General features: G+C 35.1%; 1 protein-coding gene across 2 annotated transcripts in view; it reads left to right on the top strand.

The window, feature by feature from the left end:
* The window catches only part of SPATA17 (spermatogenesis associated 17), a 270,751-nt gene that overhangs the window by 64,016 nt on the left and 189,486 nt on the right, over positions 1–17,249 (top strand). For both annotated transcript variants that reach the window (XR_011975479.1, XM_072647825.1), the window contains exon 4: positions 10,002–10,052. Coding sequence is in view for 1 of the 2 variants with exons in the window: in XM_072647825.1 (XP_072503926.1) it covers positions 10,002–10,052 (51 nt within the window). In the remaining variant the exon portion in view is untranslated. The remainder of the gene's footprint in view (positions 1–10,001; positions 10,053–17,249) is intronic.

The raw sequence follows: 17,249 nt of genomic DNA, 5'->3' as shown, positions 1-17,249 counted from the left end.
GCTATTAAGTGTCCAAGTCTGGATTTGAACTAAGGTCTAACTAACTCCAGACCTATTGCTCTATCCACTGCACCACCTACCTGCCCCACTAGGAAATTATAGGCATCTCAAAAAAGCCTGATAAAACAAAAAGTCTAAATGTTTTATTTCAGTAAATCATTCCTGAAAAATGCTAAGAAACACTGGCACTTTAAGACATAGTGGCAATATATTAATTCTATGGGATGTTTAGTGCTTCTAGGTCAATTTTAAAAAAAATTCATGTATCCAAAAAAAAAAAAAAAGGATAGTTTGTTTATCATGGACCAACAGAGTACCACAGGTCTACTCATGAGTTGTGGGAAATGAAAGAAAATCCTGGAAAACAATATGCTGAAAATGAAAGGGTTTTCGTCCTAGAATATCTTATCCTGTATCCTGGACATAGTACTATAGGAAAAAATGAAGTTTCAATGGAATCAGTGATTTTCAAGTATTCTTTTTGGATAAGTTAGAGTTTAACAGTTTTTACAATACAAACACCAAAGATAAAAGGACTTTAAGTAAGCTAAACAGATCCAGATAGCTTGAAAAGGCTCCATTATGATTCAGAGCATACACAATGAGATGTCTCTTGTAAATTTTCATTTTCAGTGAGCTGCCAGTATTCTCTACCCTCCAAAATAGACTACCAAAACCATACCTAGTGGTGGCTAAGCTACTTGACTGTATTCTTTGTGACCATGATCCTCATCTTCTCCCAAACGAGTTCCTACCCTGCAAACAAGAACTTAACCCTCCTGTTTTTTCCTCCAACTCCCAATTTCTGTCTCGTTTTGAGTATAATAATCGAATCAATATGATCACATTGTCTCTGGAAATTGTCAGTGAATTCAATGAATGACTTTACTATCTTTACAACTTTCCAGACCAAACCTCCCATCCCTAGTCACCAGCCCCTATATTTCTTGTCTCTTTCTTTAGAATATGACAGAAATTAGCTCACTTTTGTATGTGTAACCTTAGCATTTAGCACAGGACTTGAATATAGCAAGCATTTCATAAATACTTTTCATTCAATCAGGTCATTCCAGGTGTAAGGGGTCATTGAGGAAACAAAATGAAATCATTTATGGGTTTAACAATAGTTTTGTTTTTTTTAAATACCCTAAAGAAATAAAGGAGACAGGGAAGAATCGATTTTTTTTTATTCCTTGAAATCTGGAGACAAGATGAAAGTCATTAAGCAAAGAAGTGAGGAATGTGAACAAGATGGGAATTCATAAACCACACTCATATCTGAAATGGACAAGAAAAATATGATATAGTAAACATGGAACAAAAATAGGAATTGTACTGGGCACAGGAAGGGTACTAGGTGAGTTAGAGGTAGAAAAGTAGATCCAAAATGGCAGAGTTGAGAAAGCACTACAGACTAAGCTCTTAAAACATTTTTCTTCAAACAACATTAAAATAATACCTCAAATCAAATTGTGGAGCAACAGAAGGTTGGCGATGAGACATTTTTTCAGTCCAAGACAACTGAGGACATTAGGAAGAGACATATATGATGCTGGGGTAGAGGACGCACATCAGCAACTCCAACTATGGGCCTCAGAGGTGGTCATCACAGCTGCACCAGCTTCAGGAGTTCTCAAACCAGAAAGAGTAAGAGGATTAGGCAACTGGTGAGAAAGAGATTATAGGGAAGCCCTGTGCAAGGAAGCTCTGAGTGCAGGGTGCTATTTGACAGGTCCACTACACACACGCACTTGCAGGTCTTAGTTCCAGGGCAGAAAGGTCTTTTAGTCACAAGGGAGAAGAGGCAATGAAAAGCCTTCAATCACAAGGGACCAGGGATACTGAAGAGCAATAATGCTTGAAGCTGCAAGAGATAAGTGGCCTTTCCTGGATAAGGACCAGAATGCAGACCAGAAGAACAGTGACAATACCTCTTACCAAATTACACTACTTTGAAAGCACTAAAAAATTCAAAACTCCCCAAACTTCCTCTGTGAAAATAGCAGTATAAAGAAGCCTGAAACTTGAGACAGTTCTCCTCCCCTCCCCAACCCACTTCCACCTTGGGAACAGAACTGAACTTAAGTTCAAAGTGAAGAAATAGACTGGAAAAATAAGCAAACAACAAAAAAATAGCTTGATCATAAAAATATATTTTGTTGACAAGGAAGATCCAGATACAAACTCAGAAGATAATATCAAAACAACTCTAGCTACAGGCAAAACTTCAAAGGGAAATAAAAATGTGAAATGAACTTAAGCCCAACAGAAATTCCTGGACTAAGCTAAAAATGATTTCAAAATTAAATGTAAGTGGTAGAAGAAAAATTGGAAAAAGAAATGAGAACAATACAAAAAAAAAAGAATAGACAGTAGCTTGGTAAAAGAGGCACAAAAAAGAAGAAAATGACATCTTAAAAAACAAGTCAGCCAATGGGAAAAAGAGGTATAAAACATCACTGATAAAAATAACTCCTTAAAAACAGAATTGACCAAATGGAAAAAAAGGTATGAAAGTTCACTGAGAAAAACTGGAATTGAGCAAGTAGAAGGTAATAAAGGACTCCATGAAACATCAAGAAACAATAAAGAAAAAAAATCAAAAGATTGAAAAAAATGTGAACTATCTCATTTGAAAAGCAACTGATTTGGAAAATGAGTCAAGGAGAGATAATTTGAGAATTGATGTATTACCTGAAAGCCATGATCAAAGAAACAGCTTAGACATCATATTTTAAGAAAATATAAAAGAAAATTGCCCCAATATCCTAAAACAAGACGGTAAAATAGAAATGGAAAGAATTCTCCAAACACCTTTTCAAAGAGATCCCAAAATGAAAATTATATTAGAGCCAAATTCCAAAGTTCCCAATTCAGAGAAAAAGAGCCAGAAAGAAACCATTCAAATATCATGTAGCTATAGTCAGGATTACCTAAGATTTAACAGGTACCATTGCAAAGAAGCAGAGAGCTTGGAACAGGGGTGGGAAACCTGTGGCCTTGAGGCTATATGTGTTCCTCTAGGCCCTCTAGTGTGGCTCTTTGATTGAATCCAAACTTCACAAAACAAATCTGTGTTTGTCCTCCATTAAAGGGGATTTGTTCTGTGAAGTTTGGATTCAGTCAAAGGGCGACACTTGAGAACCTAGAGGTTTACATGGGGCCTCAAGGCCACAGGTTTCCTACCCCTAGCTTGGAATATGGTACTCCAGAAAGCAAAGAAGCTAAGATTACAATTTAGAATAATTTAACAGGAAAAAGTGAATATAATTCTTCAATGGACAAAACAAATATTTAATTAAATAGAGAATTTTCAGGCATTCCTGATGAAAAGACCAGAAATGAATAGAAAATTTAACTTTCAAGTATTGGACTCAAGAGAGGCATAAAAAATAATTATGAAAGAGAAATAAGGAATTCAGTAAGGGTAAACTTTAACTTTTAATATGGGAAGATAATACATGACTCTTCTAAGAGCTTTATCATTATCAGGGCAGTTAGAAGGATTCTCCATAGAAAGAGGGTGTGGTAGTGAGTTGATTATGTTGGGATGATCTAAAAAAAATGGAAGGGTGAGAAAGAGAGATGTGCTGTGTCAAGGGGAAAGGGTGAGAAAGAATGGGGAAAATTGTCTTACATAAGAGGCATGCAGAAGAGATTTTACAGTGGAGGGGAAAATGGAGAGGGAGGCAGCACTTCCACTCACATCAAAATTGGTTAAAAAAGGGAAGAATTCTCTCTCTCTCTCTCTCTCTCTCTCTCTCTCTCTCTCTCTCTCTCTCACTCTCTCTCTCTTTCTTACCCCCCCCCCCCCATCTATCTTAACCAACAGTTAAGTAATAGGGGAAAGAAATGAGAGAAGGGGCAGGGTGTTGTAAAAGAGATGGCAGATTAAAGGAAGCAATAGTCAGAACCAAACAGAGTTTTGAGGAGGAGCAGGATAAAAATGGTGAATGTGAATGAGATGAACTCACCCATAAAATGTGAGCAAATAGCAAATATTAGAATGGGTTGGAAACCAGAATTAAATAATAGGTTGTTTATAAGAAACACACTTCAAATATTAAGATGCATATAAAGTTAAATGCTTTTAAAAGCAAATTAAAAGAGATAAAAAGAACCATAGACAATGAAGTAAATAACAATATTCAACCTATAAGTAAAAATGGCATAGCATCCAACTTTTTGAAAGAAAAGTTAAATTAATTACAGGAGGAAATAGACAGTAAAACTACATTAATGGGAGAACTCAACTTTCCTCTCTTAGAGCTAGATAAATCCAACCATAAAATAAATATGAAAGAAGTTAAGGAGATGAATAAAATCATAGAAAAATTAGAATGATCTCTGGAAAAAATTGAGTGTGAATAGAAATCAATATACCTTTTTCTCAACTGTATATGACACCTTTCATAAAAATTGACCATGTATTAGGATATAAAACCTTCTCAAACAAATGAAGTAAAGCAGAAACATGAATGTATTCTTTTCTGGCCATAATGCAATAAAAATTACATTCAATAACTAAATTAGGTATTTTATAATTTTCCCCCAGTAAAACAACTATTTTTATTTATTAACATATTGAGTTTTTTGTTTTCAATTTTATTGATTTCTTCTTTATCTTGATTTCAAATTTGGTTTTAATTGGATTTTTTTTATTTTGTTGTATTTTTTTTTTTAGCATTTTTAATTGCATTGCTGGTTAATTGTACTATTTATTTACTTTTTTTGTTAATAAAGTGTTTATAGTAATGAAATTTTCCCCTAGCAGCTACTTTGGTGGTATTCCAAAAATTTCAGTATGTGATCTCATTGTTATCATTACTCTTAATGATATTCTTTATCAATTCTATGATTTGTTCTTGAACACAGCAATTTTTAACAATTTTTTAGTCTCCTGTAGACTTTCAATACTTTTTAGTAACCTTTTATTTAATATAATTTTTATAAAATTGTGGTTAGTAAAGGACGTGTATAGTATTTTTACATTTTTGTAAAAATGGCTTGTTTTTATGGCTTGTTGTAATCAGTTTTTGAAAATATGTCATGCATAGCATATACACACACTCACATAAATATTTATATATGTCTATATATAGATATATATATACGTATATGTTATCTTTTCTATTTCTGTTCGTTAATATTCATCAGGTATATGTCATCCAACTTTTCTAAATTTCTATTCAGTTCCTCAATTTCTTTCTTTTGTTAGATTTATCTAGGTCTGATATTAATGGATTGAGATTCCCTACTATTATAGTTTTATTTCTCTTCATAACTTATTTAGTTTTTCCATCAAGTATTTAGAAGCTGTGTCATTTGATTCATATGTATTAAGTATTGAAAAGAAAAGGAAAGCATTATGGCATATTGGATAGAGTGATAGCCTTGGAGTCTGGGCAACACAGGTTCAAGTCTTCTCACTGACACACATTGAATACTTAACTAATTAAGTTACTGAAACTCTTAGTACCGGAGGAAATTCTATAAAAATATTACTTGCAGAAGATCCTGATCTGCATTAGTAGAGGGCATTTTTTTTTCCACTCAGAATTCCCTCAGTAAGAGTTAATGGGGATTGAATAAGAATATCAGTGTAATAACAGGTCATAGAAAAAAATATAGCAGAATTATATGGAGACTAAATTTGTAGTTACACCTTGAATATTAAATGAACCTGTGAATAAAATGGAAGAAGGTACAGAATAAATTAGAAAGCAAAATCCAATAAGTTGCTGCTTATAAGAAAAGCACTAAAATGTAAAGAAACATTTAGTTTCCCAATTTGTAAAATTGTAAAATGGGGCTGATAATAGCAGCTACATCACAGGGTTGTTATGAGGATCAAATGGAATAATATATGTACAGTGCTTTGCAAACTTTAAAATACCATATAAATGCTAGTTGTGGTGGTTCTTGCTGGGTCATGTTTGTTGAGTACACCATTGGGTGACTTTCTTAGGTTTGAAATATCCTGTGAATCTACAGTCCTAATTTATAGCTTGCCCTCCTCCCCACTCATCCTCTGTATTTTCACCTTCCATAATGTGATGTTTGACATATTTAACTTGAAATGAAGGCATTTACCAGAACGACATAGCATGAACTAGGAACAAAACATGTCCCCCATAAATGTAGGCATGTTATTCCACAAATATGTGTAACAACAGTGAGAAAAATGGACACACACGAAGAATACTCTAGTAGAGAAGCACGGACACAGGGAACACAAGTCTACACTAAGTCACACTTTTGGCACTTTAGGACCCCTCTAGGTTTTCTGTTCTGCTGTCCTTGGATGGAATATCTTTGTTGGGCATGTCACTTTGCTGGGCTCCCTAGACCTACTTATCTGTAACTAAACTCAATTCCACAGCTGGATTTTCTGGACCTGCTCTCTGTTGGGCAAAGAAGCCAAATTGCTTTAGTTCAATATAACATTAATGGTGGTGGCTAGGAACAGATAGAGACAGCTCCCCTTGCAGCTTTCTGGTGAAGGTGCAAGAGAAAATGCCAATGGAGATAGCTGGTCCATTTTAACTTCCAGGAATGATGGCTTCAGTGATTGTTCTAGCTCCTTAATACCACAGGAGCATAACTGAAGAATCTGAGATCCAAAATCTCACTTTTCTAGATTAACTTCCATCATCAGTACTCTCAGTTGCTTCTTCCCCTCTGAGTGGAGACCTGGAGGGCATAGCAAAAAAATTCTCATAGTGTTCCATCATAGAATGCTCAAAATTCCAGGTGTCTCTCTTCATTCGCCATCACCTGCTTTGTTTAGTTACTCCTCCTGGGCTGGATACCCTCTGCCATCAATACTGCACTTTAAGTGTTTCAGTATCTATGAATTAGGTTTTACAGATGGAGATCACATTTTACAACTGAACTAGTAAGTGTCTGAAACCGAAATGTAACCAGATCTTCCTGTCTCCAAGCCTAATACTGTTCACTACCCCTCCTACTTGCTCTGCTACCTAAACAGTTTGTGAAAAATGAGAGAAAAAAAGGCATTTTATGAAACCCCACGAGACAGATACAGGATTTATTTCCATACTAGGGTGGGATATGGCAGAAATATATATACACCATCAGTAAGACTTAATATAAAGATATCAAATAAAAAATTAGTAAAATGGCCATTTTTTAAAAAGTGATAGAAATCCTAAAAATAAAAGAATCTGTTTTTAATATGAACAGAATTATCTATCTAAAATGCTATAATCTTTCCTAATAGACTGGTGATAAAGGATACCTTTTGTCACTACCATTATATATGACAGAAAGAATAGAAATAACATTTTGAATTAGCAAAAATGTTATTTTATTTAGCTAAGTCTAAGAGCTTCTTGCAGCTGAAGCTCTGTTTTTAATTTGGGGCATAAACTTTTAAATTTTTATATAATCAGAATTGCTCATTTTGTCTTGATCTGCATTATGCCTCCTTAATCTTTTTTATTCTCCTTAAATGTCCAGTATCCAATTCAACTTTCAACCTGAAACTAGAATATGGATCAATATTTGTACCTAGAGCTTTTTCTCTATTAATTTTTCCTCATTTTCTCCGAAGTTTCACCAAATTTTCTCCTCCCCAGATTCAACTTCTGACCTCCTTCACTAGTGTATACCTCTCCAAACCGTCCACATGATTTCCTTCTCTTTATTCAGCTCAAGTTCTTCTTATTTCTCTCATTCCTACCACAATTTTTACTACAGAGTCAGGAAGTAGAAGTAGTGTTCCTGATATCTATCATGGCTTCATTAGTCAGTCAGTTAATAGGCATTTATTATGCACTTATCATGTACCAGGCACCGTGATAAGCAGTAGGGATACAAAGAAAAAAAAAAAAAAAAAAAAAAAGGAGTTCCTACTCTCAAGGAGCTCCCAATATAACAGGAACAGATTGTGCTAGACCAACCAGTGCTAGACTAGCCAGTTTCTTTTTTGAATAGATTGCTAAGCTGATAGACGATAAGGAAATGTAGTTGTTACTTGTCTTTCCTGCTTTTTGTTCCCTAGAATTAGGTTGCTTAAACTTTGATACAATTTTGTTAAGCTTCAGAGGGGGAAGCATTTTGTCTATTCGTTTCTCTTTCCTTTTAGTCAGAGTTGTCTCTGGAATGGTAATTGAATGATTCCCTACTTAGAGCAACTCACCTTTTATCCGATAAAGTTAATAATTATTTTTCTCCAAAGCAGCCTTCATCTCAAAGCATTTGTGGTAAAGAACTATATGAAGATATTTGTTTTATCCTGTGATGGTACCAGGTGATATTAGAAGGATATATTGAAATAAAATTTCCTTTTCAATCTATAAGCACAGGAAAAATCAGAATTTCAAAGTTCCAAGGTCATATCTCCTTTTAGTCATAGTAGTATAGAATATGAGAGCATTTTATACTTTTCTGAATTTAAGAGCTTTCAGTGTTTGGACTTTTACATTTAAAACACCAAAATGTTGCATATTACCCTCTGTGAATGAACACACACACACATGCACAAATGCACATATGTGCATGCACATTGGAATTTAAGTTAGCATGGTAAGCTCTGGTAAGGACGAAACAAAGTGCTATTAAGTTATTTTGTTTTGTTTTGCATTACACAACTTTAAAAAATACAAATAACCACAGATTTCCAACAAGCTTCCTCTTTTAAAAATATTTCATGGGTTGTTTTTTTTCCATGCTTGCTATAATATTAATTGAAGTAATGCAATATTAAAGGAGTATTTTAAATTCACCTTAATTAAGCTACAAGAATTATGCTTTCCTTGATGTAATGAAGAAAGAGAATTTAAAATGAAGTAGCATCATTGTGTTCATTTGTAAATAACATATTGCAGCCAACTGTTTCTTAATTGCCCAGACTGTTGATAAATAATCCAGTCCTGCTGCTCTCCACAGACAATTTGCTTTCGATCAGACCAGGCAATTCAAATAACACTAATTATAGTGAAACCCTTTTACAGTGAATTCTTGCTTGCTGTGGGGGAGAACCCCAGTATAAGAGTTAAAGCCTTCCCCCTCTGATTGTTTCCACCTAAGAAACATACTAGACATTTAATTTGTTGAGTGAGCAGAAACTGAATGAAGAAAATGTGTGAAGTTGTTATAGCATTCCAAAGGACATACACAAGAGTTTAACTACTTATGTCTTACTTTTTATGATACATTTGTGAATTATGTTAATTTAATATCTGTAATTAGAAGGTGGAACAGATGTTGAGACTTAGTTTAAGGATATATGGCCATTAGAAAAACTTATGTTACCAAATGAATATTCACAATACCAATGATTTGTTTTTACGCCAGTAGGAAGATCTGATTTTACTAGAAAGAAGGGAGGAGTTTAGGAAGTGTTCTATATCAGGGGATTCACCATAACATGATATCAGTGTATTTTTGATTTTATGATGTTAAAATGAATATTAAATGAAACAAAATTCCCAAGGATTACTCAGGAGGCAGCTAAGTACATAACATTTTGTACAGATGGTTGGAAGGCACAATTTTGCTCCATCACTGCATCCGTATCCTTGAACGATTTCGACTGAAGACAGCATTTCTTTGAATTTTTCATTAAACCAGACGTCTTGAAATATGAATTCCTTTTATGTTTCTGTGAGTTTTGGCTAAAAGAACCCCAGTGAATAAATCATACAATACTACATGTCACCAGCACTTGTGAATATTTCTGCTTTGTTATTCTATTCTCAGTAGAGCACCATTGATTATCAAACTCAGCGGAGAGCATTTTATGATCATATATCTCCATTAGCTCCTAGTTTGACTACCATAGATTTTTCTGGTTAAGCCTGCATTATGTATTAGGAAGCCTATCTCTTCAATACAAAGTTTGATTTTATTCTCTCTAAGCCTAGAACTCTTATTATGTATTATGTATAAAGATTCTTATCTTTTATATGTAAAAATAAGAGCACTGTCTTTGTGTAACTGAAATGTATGCCATCTCTTTTTTTCTTGATTCACAGACAGCATATTTGACTATGAAGATGAATTTCTACAATGAAATGGCTGTCAGGGTAAATATTTCTTCACTTGTTAAACAAATGAAAAGTCAATTGTGCTCTGAATTTGCTTTTAATAAAATGAGCAAACTAGAATAATATAAACTTGATTGATATGCTGATGGTAAGGAGAGGAAATATCATATAGTTAAAAAGTTAAAGTTATACTAAATAATCAGAGCATTGTTAACAATTATGGCAAGATATAAATCATATAAATGTATGTGTTTTAAATGTTGTGTTTCTAAGATGTAGTAAGAGAAATACCCTAGATATAAGAAATAAAGCTTCTTTTAAGAGAAGAAATGGAAAGTCATACAGGCTCCAAATCCTACCAAATATATAAGTTTTAAAGGCAAAACATTCCTGACAAGTATCATTCAACTTGATTTTTTCCTAGTGGCAAAGACCACATTATTCCATGAGGCAACCCTTTTTAGATAGCTCTAATTGCATTTTGTTCCTTCTTATATTGGACCCAACCTACTGACCTGTAACTTAGGTCATACAGAATCAAAATTATCCCTCTCTCACATAATAACTCATCACATATTTGAAAATAGTTAACTTTCTCCATGTCTTCTATTCTCTAGGCTAAATATTCCTAATTCCTTCAACTATTCTGTATATGGCAGAGTTTCAAGTCCTCTCATTATCCTGGGCAGCCTCCACTGGCCATGCTACAATTATTCAATATACCTCATAAAATGTGGAGCACAGAACTGAATGCAATAATCTAGAAGTTATTAAACCAGGACCAATTTATAGTGGACCTACTTTTTCCTGGACCAACCACTAACAATCTATTCTTATGATTCAGTATGGTACAGAGGTGATCTAATTTTCTTGAAGACTACTTCAGTAGACTGCAAACTTCGCTGGGTTCTCCCAAGCTGAAAAGACTGAGTATGGTTTCTACAGAGCAACTTCATGGATTTTGACCAAATAATAGCCTAAGTTCAGCTAGTGTCATTACAAATTTGGCTGCATAGTGTTGAAGTTTGACTACAGCAACTCATAAAGACGACTTGAAAGCACTGAAGAGTTGTCCTCTTCTGTAGTATATCCACACAGCTAAATACAAAGATCAGAAGTTTTGTTGGTCTAGAAATTAGCTTCCTTTTTCTAATACTTCACACTGGCAAATGAAACTGTTGGTTCACTGACTTGACACTAGAAAATAATTTTCTCATGAACTATCTGGCCAGATCTCTTTACAAAAAATCTGATTTACCCTTTATAGCTCAGTTTGTACAATTGGCTTTTTTAAGGTAAGTGCAAAACAATTTACATTTATCCCTGTGACTTTCTATCTTGTTAGATTTAGTCTGTTTATTGTTCTAGTTAGTTGAGATCTTTTTGTATCCTGTTAAAGTCACATTCAGTGTATTATCTACCATTCCCAGATTTGTGACTTCCATAAATTTAATAAATATGTCATCTGAATTTTCATCCAAGTCTGACAAAGATACTGAATAGGATAGAACCAAAGAACTGTATGATCCTGGACATCTATTTTCCTTTAAATCTTCCCATGTCTACCAAATAAGAAAATGATATGTAATGCAAAAAAAAAAATAGAATCTAAGTAGCAAGGAATTAAAATTAAGCAGTCAATACTTTTACCACCTATTTCTCAAAACTACCTAATCCAATACACTTAGTATTGGTCATGGCAGACAGGATATTAGGGCAGGGTAGCACAAGGTATTCTGGGTTTCTTGGCATAGACATGAGAAGATCATAGAAACCCTGGTTTCTTTGCTGTTATTGATGAGGTCTAGACTGTATCAGAAAGCTTGGACCCGGAAAACACTCTCTTCTCAAGAACTAAAACTTCATATTCTAACTCACTGTTGATTGGATAAATACAAATTAAAACAATTCTGAGGTACTACCTCATACCTCTTAGATTGGCTATTAGGACAAACGTTGGAGGGGATGTGGAAAAAATGAGACATTAATGTACTATTGGTGGAGTTATGAACTGATTCAACCATTCTGCAGAGCAATTTGGAACTATGCCCAAAGGTCTATAAAACCAGGCATACCCTTTGACCTAGCAATACCACTACTAGGTTTATATTTCAAAAGAGATAAAAAACAAAAAGGAAAACTACCCATAGAAAAAGGACACACACACAAGCTCTTTTCTGGAAGTAAAGAATTAGAAATTGAGGGGATGCCCATCAGTTGAGGAATGGCTAAACAAGTGGTATGTGATTATGATGAAACATTATTGTGTTATATGAAATGATGGAATGATGAGCAGGACGGTCTCAGAAAAACCTGGAAAAACTTACTTGGGCTGATGCAAAGTGAAACGTCCTGCATACAGAGTAACAGCACTATTGTGAGATGATCAGCTGGGAGCAACTTAGTGTAATGCCAATGCGGTATTCACAGCGCCTATGACAAATTTGAACATGCTGGCACAGTGTGGATTGCTAAATACAACAGACTCTTCACATGGAAGACAGACCCAAAACATTTATTCAGACTCCAGAAAGCCAAATCCATCATAGTAACAAAGACATCTATACACAGTAACAATGCAGAGGGTAACACTAGCCTCAAGCCTTCCCCCTGCTAGACTTCCCACAAACCAGCTCCCTTAAACAAAATCACAAACAAGCTCTGTCACTCATGCTAGACAGCTGCGTGCTAACCTGCATCCTTCCTACTTCTGACTACTTTTTAACTTCCTTTCAGCTTTGCTCTAGCTCTGCTTCTTCCTGCTCTACCCCTTTCTGTTCCATGTGACTTAGACTCCTGACTCAGGCTTCCATGTGATTTAAGCAGGAAGAGAAAGATCTTTCCATTAAGAAGCAAAATTATATTAACGATAAGCAAAAATGCATTTTCAGTGCACTTAGCTATTCTCAGCAGTACAAAGATCCAAGTCAACTCTGAAGAACTTATGATGAAAAAAGCTATCTGTCTCTAGAGAAAGAACTGATGGTGCCTGAATACCGATTTTTTTTCCAATTTCTTTTTTAAAATTTATTTATTTTTATTTTTCAACATTCATTTCCACAAGATTTGGAGTTCCAAATTTTCTCCCCATCTTTCCCTCCCCCCACCCTAAGACACCAAGTGTTCTGATTACCCCTTCCCCCAAACTGCCCTGCCTTCTATCACACACACACCCCTTCTCTTATCCCCATCATCTCTCTTTTCTTGTAGGGCAAGATAGATTTCTATACCCCATTACCTGTATTTCTTATTTCCCAGTTGCATGCAAAAACAATTCTCAACATTCATTTATAAAACTTTGAATTCCAACTTCTCTCCCTTCCTCCCTCCCCACCCATCCCCACTGAGAAGACAAGAAATTCGATATAGGCTATATATGTGTAGTTTTGCAAAGACTTCCATAATAGCCATGCTGCGAAAAACTATATTTCCCTCCATCTTATCCTGTCTTCCATTTATTCTCTCTTTTGTCCTTGTCCCTCCCCAAAAGAGTTTACTTCTAATTACACCCTCCTCCCATTTACCCTCCCTTCTATCATCCCCCTCCACAGCCCACTTATCTCCTTCTCCCATACTTTCCTGTAGTGTAAGATAGATTTTCATACCATTGAGTGTGCATGTTATTCCCTCCTTAAACCAGATGTGATGAGAGTAAGCTTCACTTTTTCCCTCTCACCTCTTTTCTTTTCCCCTCCATTGAAAAAAACTTTTTTTGCCTCTTTTATAAGAGATAATTTGCTCCATTCCATTTCTCCCCTGCTCCTCCCAATATATTCCTCTCTCACCCCTTAATTTTATTGTTTAGATATCATCCCTTCCTACTGAATACAAATTGAAGCACCTTTTTTTCTAAATTTTTAAATATTTTTCTTGAGTTTTTTTCACAACCTTACTATTATGGATATGTTTTGCATGTCTACACATGTACAAACTATATCAAATTGCTTGCCTTCTCAGTGAAGGGAGCAGGGTGGGAAGGGAGGAAGGGAGAGAATTTGGGACTCAAAGTTTTAAAAACAAATGTTTAAAAATTGTTTTTACAAGTAACTGGGGAAAAATAAAATACTTAATAAATAATTGTTTTTTAAAAAAGAACTAGAACTCTACAACTTCAAGGTGCTTGGATCAGATTGCTCTCCATCTCCCAATGTTTCTTCCTGTTATTTCTTTTGTCTTGGTTTTCTCTGGAAATATTTTCTTGTGAAAGTTCCTCACAAGCCTTTGATATTTCTGATGATGTCTTAATACATAAAATCATTGGATGATAGATGCAGAACAGGAAGGAGTCTTGGAAGTCATCTAGTTTAATGGCCTCAATTTTAAGATGAGGGAACTGAGGCCCAGAGAGATGAATTTCCTTACTCAAAATGCCACAGTTAGAAAGTGGCTAGTCTGGGATTCAAACCCATGCCCTCTGAACCTTAGTACTACACCACTACTACATGTGGCCTCAAGGCTACAGGTTCCCCACCTCTCTCTACACCATTTTCTGATCTAAATTAAGAAGAAACAAACATAAAGCTATTTGACCTAGTCAGCTTAACATAAAAAAGAAAGAAAAAACTAAAATCTTGGCAATGAACCCTACTACTTCCAGGCAAATAGAAAAAATAGAAGCAGTGGCAGATTTTATATTCTTGGACTCAAAGATCACTGCAGACAGTGGACATGACCATGAAATTAAGAGATTCTTTCTCCTTGGAAGGAAAACAATAGCAAATCTAGACAACATACTAAAAAGCAGAGATATCACCTTGATGACAAAGGCCCCTGTAGTCTAAGCTATGCTTTTTCTGGTAACAATGTATGGCTGTGAGAGTTGAATTGTAAGGAAAGTTGATTGAATCTATGCTTTTGAATTGTGGTGCTGGAGAAGACTTTTGAGAGTCCCTTGGACAGAAAGGAGATCAAATTAGTCAATACTTGAAGAAATTAATTCTGGCTACTCAGTGGAAGGTCACATACCGAAGCTGCAGCTTACTTTGGCCCCATAATGAGAAGATGGGACTCATTGAAACAGATCCTGATGTTGGGGAAAAATGAAAGGAAGAGTGGGTAGCAGAAGATGAGAAGATTAGATAGTGTCATGGAAGCAAGAAACATGAACTTGGACAGACTTCAAGAGTTAATGGGAAGATAGAAGGCCTGGCATGCTCTGGTCCATGGGGTCACAAAAAGCTGAACATGATTGAATGACTAAACAACAACAAGGGTTTTACTCATGAAGATTTAGAAATCAGAAGTTTTCTTTCTTCTTCCTTCATGTTCTCCTCTGCTGCCACCACTACCCCACCACTACCTTCAAAATTTTTCTTGAAGGGGAAAAGAAGTCACAGAAAATCAATTTGAGATGGAGTTCAGCAATCAATAGGAGAGGGGGGGAAGGGAGGGAGAGAGAAAGGGAGGAAAGAGAGAGAGAAAGAGAGAGAGAGAGAGAGAGAAGGAGGGAGGGAGGGAGAGAGAAAGAGAGAGACCTACCATTTGATCCCTTATTGTTGGTTTTGACCTTGTACCTGTTATTGTAAATATTAGTTTTTATTGCTAAAGAATAATTTTCTACTTTAATAATTTTAGCATTGGAAGGATGCTTTTTTGCTTTCACTTGAGTTAGGGAGTATGAATTTTTATCCACAAAACTAAAGTCAGTGAAGGAGGGAATCTTTCTATAAGCAGATGGCTTTTGGTGTATCAAGGTTTTGCCATTTGTTTTAGTGCTTAAAATAAACATTATTTATAAGACCACTTACATTTTGATGTTACTTAATGAGGAATATGCATCATTGATTTGACTAGCTTAAGAGGTCATTTAGAACTTGCCCGTTAACAAGCTGTAATCTGCTGAGCACACAATGACTTTGTTTAAAATTATCTATTCAGTGCTGATCAATGATAATAATTGTTTTGTACCAATCACTTTTGAAAGTTGCTAATTACTTTGAAGGGCATGCACACCAGTCATTTTTTTGGAAGTACTAACTCATTCTCCTTGGAATCAAAAAGAAATACCGTTGTAAAAATTTACACTGTCTTGCACACAGTACTTGAATATCAGTGGTACAAGAACATATACACATTGTTAAAGGAAGCAGTATAGTTAGTGCAGTAGAAGTTCAGTCATAAGGGGGAGCACCTTATTATAATACAGCATCAGATTAGATCTTGTTAGATAAATCAAGTCTTTGGAAAAAGAACATGTAATAGTGTTGATTGTCTCCCTGAATGACTCCTCAAGAAAAGATGCTGCCTTATTGTCAAGTATTTATTCCTTAAAATGTATTATTAATATTGTGAAACAGAACTATCACCATATAAATTTGCAAAAATCCAAACACTTCCATATACTCCTTTTGGGGTTTTGCAGAGTTAAAGATAAACAGGAAAACCTTATGGCAAGTTTTGAAGTTTCCAGCTTTTTTTCTGTATCTTTTGATCCCTTTTTCTATACTTTTACTCCTCGTATCATCTATTTTGACTTTAAGTTCATGTGCCCCTCCCCCTCCAGTCCCTTCACCTGTTCCCTACCACAAAACAAAGACCTTGTTATGTCTTTTTTTTTTCACTTGATGATTGCCTGATGGCACTTTAATGTGGATAAATTTCAATAGGGTGTTCCTCCCGTATGTGTCCCATGCTGGTCTACTCAGGGATGGCACCTGGGTATTGCAGAAATATCTTTAAAGAATTCTATACTAAAATTTATTCTTATTTTGTAATAGGTTTTACTGATATATTTTGTTTTTGCATTGCCTAGATTTTCTCTTGTTTCTCTCCAATTTCTCCTCCTAGACAAACATTTCTTATAACAAAGAATTTTTTTAAAAAGAAAACAAAGAGAAAAAAATCAGCAAAGTCAACCAATACAGTGAAAAGTTACATTATATACAGTACTTCACACTGATGGATCTGCCACTTTTATAAAGGAGTGGGAAGGAGGTGTCTTCTCATATTTCTTTGGAGCCATGCATGTTCTCAAAATGAAGCGAGAAGACAGGATCAAGCTAATAAGGGGTCAAGCTAAACTGAAAAGGAATGAAATTCCAAGAGAAGTAGAATATTTTTGGAAGCCTTTACAGATCTCACTCAGAATGAGAGGAATTAGGTAACCAGAGCTAGAAACTACCTAATCATAGGGATGGGAAGTCAACAAGTATGGAGAAACTCGGAGTTTGCTCTGATGACAAGCTTGGCTGTTTCTTTGATGCCTTTGGGGTATAGGCCTAGTAGTAGTATTGTTGG

This window comes from Notamacropus eugenii, chromosome 2 (genome assembly GCF_028372415.1).
Source record: "Notamacropus eugenii isolate mMacEug1 chromosome 2, mMacEug1.pri_v2, whole genome shotgun sequence".
NCBI classification, from domain to species: Eukaryota; Metazoa; Chordata; class Mammalia; order Diprotodontia; family Macropodidae; genus Notamacropus; species Notamacropus eugenii.
Note: the sequence above shows the minus strand (reverse complement) of the source record. Positions and strands in the feature narration are given on the sequence as shown.